Raw genomic sequence first — 7388 nt, 5'->3', positions numbered from 1 at the left:
GGCCTGTATGGGTGGCCATTGGCCACATGTAGCTAGTCACTGAGCACTTGAAATGTGGCCAGTGTGGGGGGTACATGTGTACCTTTGACTCAAGTAGTACAAAAGCAGTCCATGTAATCAAAACATGTGTACCCCTGTAATATTCTGAAATTTTAAAAAAGATCACTGAAGGCTTGGTGCTTGCAGCTCAGTGCTTAGGGTGCCAGCCACATACACCGAGGCTGGTGGGTTCAAACCCGGCCCAGGACTGCTAAACAACGACAACTACACCAAAAATATATAGCTGGGTGTTGTGGTGGGCGCCTATAGTCCCAGCTACTTGGGAGGCTGAGGCAAGAGAATCGCTTAAGCTCAAAAGTTGGAGGTTGTTGTAAGCTGTGACGCTATGGCACTCTACCAGGGTGACATAGTGAGACTCTGTCTCAAAAAAAAGGAAAAAAAGATTGCTGAAGCTATAGAACAGTGGTTTTCAACCAGTGTGCTGTAAAACTTTTAGAGATCATTAATAAAATTATTTTTGAAAGACAAAAAAAGAAAGAAAGAAATGTGGCTAGTGTGACCAAGGAGCTGAATTTTACATTTTATTTAATATTAATTAAAATCTAAATAGCCACCTGAGATTAGTGGCAACCCAAGTCTAGGGCATTCCTTTTAGCTCTTAATATAGAACCAGGGAGTCTGCATACAGGGAACTGCTCATATTGCCCTGATGCCAGAGAGATACTATAGCATCCTGGTAGATGTATGCCCAAGAAAGAATCCTGAGTCATCTCCACTAAGCCCCCCCATTTCCATCACCAATAAAATAATACTAACCCAGCTGCGCTCTTTGAAGTTCTGGAAATAGTTGCATTGTGTCCTGGCACATCCTTTTTGGTGCTTTAAACTTGTGCTTTGTTTGGCTTCAGGACCTGTATAAGGCTGGAGAGCAAAGATGGGGGACAGATGAGGTGAAATTTTTAACTATTCTCTGTTCCCGGAATCGAAATCATCTGTTGCACGGTAAGGCACTTACCTCACTGCCAAAAGAAACTATTTGAAATAGAGTAAACACTGAACTACTCATAATTAACTGTAACCTTTTCTTTTTATTTGGTACAGGGAACTGATTGTACTGAACTGTCTTAGATTCTTATCTAGGAAATGTATGAGTCCAATGATGTGCCAATTTCTGAAAGATTAATTATGAATAATTAGCAGAAATGCAGTGTATTCATAGAAGCTTGGTATTCCCATTACTAAGAAACTTACCTTCACAGTCAGTCCTTTTACTAGAGTAGCCCCAAGACTTTCATTTTAATTTAGTTACATAAGAAAATTATCTTCAACACAACAGGAAACAATAAAATAGAAATGTTGGTTGATATTTATTCATGTTCAACATCCATGCTGTAAAGCTAATACAAGTGATTTCTTTAGAAGTTATGTTGCATAATATGAATCGTGGATAATTTCAAATTTTATTTCCTATGTGTAATGTTTCTAATTTGTTTCTGATAATTCTAAATTTTGTAATATGCTTTTAACTTCTCTGGAGTTAAGATAACAATTATAGAGTATTTTTGTCAGGTTTATATTATTCTTGTAAACAGTAGGAAGGGTTTAATAAGATATTTCATCTTTTATGTAAGATTTTTAGTTCTTTACGTACATCATAATTTTTTTTTTCTTTTTGAGACAAAGTCTCACTTATTGCCCTTGGTAGACTGCCATGGCATCACAGCTCACAGCAACCTTAAACTTTTGGGCTCAAGTGATTCTCTTGCCTCAGCCTTCTGACTAGCTGGGACTACAAGTGCCCACCATGACACCTGGCTATTTTTAGAGACCAGTTTCACTCTTGCTCAGGCTGGTCTCAAACTCTTGAGCTCAAACAATCCACCAGTGACAGCCTCCCAGGGTGCTTGGATTACAGGTGTGAGCCGCCTTGCCCAGCCCTCATACATAATTTTATAAACCCACTATGGCCTTATAATCACACATGCTGATTTACAGAGCTTTCAGGAAATTTGAGAATGAGTTTGCTAAATTGAAAATATAAAGTAACTGAAAAGTACAACAGATGTCACAACTGTAGTTATTTCGGATATTCCACAGTGACAAAAAAAAAAATAGAATACTACTCCTGTTGATAAATATCTTGGGCTACCATCAGAATCACCAACTTCTGATTGCCTTCCCTTGTGTGATTACAAATAACACAAATCTCCCTCTGGTGGTATTTTCCAAGAACTTCAGGTCCCCAGAAGCCCATTTAGTGTGTAAATACATTTGTAGTAATTTTCACTTGTGGGCACAAATCCTACAGTTGGGCAATTATAAAATATGTTTGTAAGCCACAGGGAGGAAATGTCTTAAGCATTATATGGACAAAGAAAACTTCATAATTTTCTCCCCAACCAGCAATAATAGCAAGGATTCCCAGTAAGGTTTTGTTAGTGCTTTTTTAGCTTCTATGCGCCATGTTAAATGTATCATGGGCATTGTTTCTTGCAATATCCCAAAGGAGTAGTCACGATTTTCCCTATTTTACAGTGCAGAAAACTGGGGCTTAGAAAGTGTGTCATTTAGATTCTTTAATTCCAAACAATATAAACTGACTCAAATTTAAGTGAGAAAAGAGGAAATAATACAAAATGGGACAAGAGGGAAAATGAAAAATACTGATAGCTCACAAAATTGAATGGAGAGATGAACAACTTCAGGAAGAACAGAAATCAAGGCAATTCTGCGGCTCTCAGTAGAAGAGAATCATGGATTTTATTTCTAAGGCAGAGTTTCGGAAGTCTGTTCTCCATTAAAAATACTGATTCTTATACCCCCTCTTCAGACTGGGTGAATTAGAATCTCTGGGAATGATGACCAAGAAGTTTAACAGGTTTCCCAGGTGACACTTGTGTTCTCTGGGTAAAGATGATTCAGTGCTTTTGACCATCTCAATTTTAAATGTTTTAAATTCCCATGAGAGTAAGTCTAATGGGTCTTGACTGGGTGAACTGCTTTGATAGAGGTTAGAGTGTATGTTGTTAGGTATGTGTCCCTTGATTGATAGCCTTGTGAAAATCACACTAATAGAGGTGAGGCAGCACCCCAAAGAAGATAAACAAAGCAGACTTGCTGTGAGAAGATTCCAGAAGGAGACAGAAGAGAAGAAAACATACTTATCACATTCAAAATACTTGGTAAAAATGGCTGGGAGCAGTTGCTCACACCTATAATCCTAGCACTCTGGGATTGCTTGAGTTTAGGAGTTCAAGATCAGCCAGAGCAAGAGTGAGACCCCATCTCTCCCCAAAATAGAAAAACAAGCCAGGCATAGGAGCACATGCCTATACTCCCAACTACTTGGGAGGCTGAAACAAGAGGATTGCTCAAGCCCAAGTGTTTGAGGTTGCTGTGAGCTAGGATGACGCAGTGGCACTCTACCTAGGGTGACAGGGTGAGACTCTGTCTTAAAAAAAAAATTGGCAAAAGAGCAAAAAATTAATTATGTTAAAGTCTGTTAAAAGATGCAACCAGCTGTTATTAAATCCTACTCCTTTTTTTTTTTTTTACACTGCCATCAGAACTCTAGCATGCTATTAACTATTGTACCTCACAGAACATCAGCTTAACCATTCAAATAATCTGATGTGACTCAGTTTTGAAGAGGTTGAATTGCTTAGTTTGGGGTTTCTTTTAAAACCCTGCCATACACTTGACTTCATGAACTGCTCTAGTTTTGAAGAGCCAGAAGGAAGATGAACACACAGGTGATTCCCAAGGCCAAAGTTACAAAAAGACACATTCTGCTTCTGAGGAAACAATGAGAAAAGAAAGCAAATGTCTCCAGAGATCATGTCCATTTTATGTGTGAGAAAACGGGGTCCCGGGATAAGGGAAGCGACTTTTCTAACATCCTCCAACCATCCCAGTATTTCCTCTTCCTCCCCTCGGGCCCATTCTACTGTGCTATATCCTTCCTGGGCGTTTTCCCACATTGCTGATTAGTTTCTTCTTGAAATAGGCCAAAGAATAAATATTGCAGACTAATTTAAAAAATGCTTGTTCTCGTCATAAATTTTAGTTTCCTCTATTCTTTTTTAATTATTGATAATACCATTTTGTTATTATGTGTAGTGTTTGATGAATACAAAAGGATGTCACAGAAGGATATTGAACAGAGTATTAAATCTGAAACATCTGGTAGCTTTGAAGATGCTCTGCTGGCTATAGGTAAGCTGGTAGTGGGCAGGGAGTGGAGAAACAAATGTGCATAGACTTTCCTCCCTGTTCTCCATATGTTGTCATGGAGATACAGAATTTCTTTTTTTAGAGATAAGTTACTTAAATCACTCTTGGTGCATTCCAGAATTTTAAACAAGAGATATACAAGTTGACTGCTATTGTGCCATGTGATTTATTTTATTTCTTGTATGCGTTTATAGTCAGCATATAGGAAAGATAATACTGTACTAGCCGCATCTTGCAAGTCTGTGAATGGTTAGAATTAATAACTGTTTCATATGGTAGAGATGGTAATCATCATTTTGAAACTCTATGCCACCCTATGCTTTAATAACATTTATTAATTGCTTCTCTAGGAACTTGATGATAAATTGAGGGTATTTTCTATGAAAATGCACAGCCTATGTTCATCAAACATTTGGCTAAAATTTCTCCAGCAAAGCAATATTACTTGAACCCGTGCAGAAACTGAGGTAACAACAGCCACTTTCCCCACAAGTCTTATCTATAAACTTTCCATTTTTTCTCTCTACAGTAAAGTGTATGAGGAACAAATCTGCGTATTTTGCTGAAAGGCTTTATAAATCGATGAAGGTAAATAAATGGCTTTGCTTGTGGCATATGAATGACTTTGGCATGTATTATGTTGTCCCATCAAATTTCATCCTGAAATATCTGATTCATCAAATATTTTACTGAGTGCCTACTAATAATAATACTAGGTGATATTAATCTTGAGTACTGAGGATGTGTGGATCACTGTTAATAATGCTTTATATGTATACATGTAGATTAGTTTTATCCCCCTGCCATGGCTCTATGGGGCGGTTACTATTATTAACTCCTATTTTACAGATAAAGAAACTTAGGGAAAGAGAAGCTATGTAGTTTGCTCCAGGTCCTCAGTGAGGAAATGACCCAGCAAGGATGCAAATTCTGGTAGTCTAGCTCCAGGGCCCATTCTCCTCACCCCTGTCTTCTGTGCAAATACCCAGGTGTAAGAAATGTAGTCCTTTCAGAGACCATCTAGCCTTATGGGGAAGGCAAGTATATGCAAGATAACAATAATAAACAAAACAAAGAATGTAAGACAGCAGTTGAGGATCCAGATATGATAGGAACAGAGAGGAAAGGGTATTTTTTTCCCCCAATTAGGCAGGGGAGGCTCTGCAAAGAACATATGAAGAAGTTGGGGTATTTGAGCAGGACCATTAAGAAAGTTTTACATCAAAAGATTTTACATGGCCAGGCCTATACCTCTAGGTAGCTCATGCCTATAATCCTAGAACTTGGGAGGCCGAGGTGGGTGGATTGCCTGAGCTCACGAATTTGAGACCAGCCTAAACTAGAGCAAGACCCTGTCTCTGAAAATAGCTGGGCATTGTGGTGAGCACCTGTAGTCCTAGGTACTTAGGAGGTTGAGGCAAGAGAACTGCTTGAACCCAAGAGTTAGAGGTTGCAGTGAGCTATGATGCTAGGGCACTCTACCAGGGGCAACAAAGAGAGACTCTGTCTCAAAAAAAAAAAAAAGATTTTACATGATAAGGCAGAGGGAACATGATAAGCTAAGGCTGAAAAGGGAAGAATGACATTCTAGGGGAATGGCAGGTGAGACAGGCAGGCTGCACAGCAAAGGGTGGCTCTCAAGAAAGGCAGAGGGGTGTGTCTTCTCATCAGAATATAGGATGTTGGAAAAGTAAGCTGTGGCGAGCCTTGAATGCCATGATAAGGAGCGAGGATATTCCTCAGGCCTCCAAGGTTGTGGAACAAAGGATACTATCAAGAAGAGTCATCCCTCGCTTTGCCTTGATAGATTGAAGAAGACACTCTCTGAATCTCAGCTCATTTATAATGTATATGGAATCTTGTTTTCTTCCTTAGGGCTTGGGCACAGATGACAACACCCTCATTAGAGTGATGGTATCTCGAGCAGAGATTGACATGATGGATATCCGGGAGCACTTCAAGAGGCTCTATGGAAAGTCTCTGTACTCTTTCATCAAGGTAGGTCACTGCAGCCTTGGCCCAAGGGAAGGCACTGAAGAGAGGGTGGGTCTGACCCCAGCATTTAGCCCTCTTTGTCCCCTTTTCTTGGCCTATATTATTCACTTTAAAAATGGTACTCTATTTACTTTCAGTCTCTCTCCTTTCATGTCCTTAACAGACATTTAAACCTTTACCAGGATAGAAAGTTGGAAATATTTGCCTTCTAAATACAGTAATTATTTCATGCTGACCCCAGATAGAGAAAGATTACATTTTAATGAATACTTTTAAGAGCACAATTTCCTCGTCTACCCAATTATCATAAAACATAAGCAACCGAATCCAGAGTCCTATACAGGGCCTGCTGGAAATATGGGAAAGCATTTTAGTTAACCTGAATGGCTGTTCCTTACCTGGCTCCAGACTTCTAGGAGTCTAAGATGTCATGGGAGAGATGAGAAATGATTCATATCCCTTAAAACCCCTCATTACAAGGATTTTGCTCTTGAAGAATCCAGAAGAGTCTCATGGATGTGAACTGAGACAAATTTCCCTGGAAACTGGGGTTGCCTGCACAAGAAACTTCAAAGCAAGATTTCATTTGTAAATTAAATATTCTGAATTCTGCTCAGAGCTTGGAGAGGTACTATTAGGTGATTTGAGCTGCAGATTTTGTTACTACGTCTACAAGGCATTGAGGAACACGTTCCTACTAACTTGTTTCTATTTCTGTCCAGGCAAGGAGGTAACTGTTTTGCAGAGCTGAACTATAACTAGCTTAAGATTCAAGGATGACCATAAATGAAGTTATGGGAAAGGACATTTGTACCGTATAATATAGGGTTAATATACCTATATTAAAGAGCTTTTACAAATCACTAGGGAAGAAAGACAAACACCCAAGAAAAGCAATAGGCAAAAAAATATTAACCATGCATTTCATAAAAAATGAAACACAAAAAGCCAAAAATATAGAGAAAATATAGAATCTAATATTTAATAAATTTCAAATAAAAATAAATCATTTTTTTTAACCTAGTACCTTAACAAAGTATAAAGATAAGAACCAGCATTGGGAAGTCCTTGGGGGAAAACTCACTGTCCTGTTTAATGGAGGGACTATAAACTGTAAAGCCTTACATAATAAGGGTTTGCAATTCAGAATTTATAAAGAA

General features: G+C 38.6%; 1 protein-coding gene and 1 non-coding gene across 4 annotated transcripts in view; one reads left to right on the top strand and one right to left on the bottom strand.

Moving 5' to 3' along the window:
• The window catches only part of ANXA4 (annexin A4), a 65720-nt gene that overhangs the window by 54439 nt on the left and 3893 nt on the right, over nucleotides 1–7388 (top strand). For all 3 annotated transcript variants that reach the window (XM_003793443.3, XM_023515312.1, XM_023515313.1), the window contains 4 exons: nucleotides 909–1002; nucleotides 4120–4215; nucleotides 4763–4821; nucleotides 6109–6231. In XM_003793443.3, coding sequence (XP_003793491.1) covers nucleotides 909–1002; nucleotides 4120–4215; nucleotides 4763–4821; nucleotides 6109–6231 — 372 coding nt within the window. The remainder of the gene's footprint in view (nucleotides 1–908; nucleotides 1003–4119; nucleotides 4216–4762; nucleotides 4822–6108; nucleotides 6232–7388) is intronic.
• On the bottom strand, nucleotides 3558–3632 carry LOC111726512. The gene has a single exon (XR_002774274.1). It is a non-coding gene; the product is annotated as a small nucleolar RNA SNORD28 (small nucleolar RNA).

Source organism: Otolemur garnettii, unplaced genomic scaffold, assembly GCF_000181295.1.
Source record: "Otolemur garnettii isolate 467f Iridium unplaced genomic scaffold, OtoGar3 scaffold00068, whole genome shotgun sequence".
Classification (NCBI taxonomy): domain Eukaryota; kingdom Metazoa; phylum Chordata; class Mammalia; order Primates; family Galagidae; genus Otolemur; species Otolemur garnettii.
The sequence above is the reverse complement of the archived record's forward strand: the minus strand, read 5'-3'. Positions and strand labels throughout refer to the sequence as shown.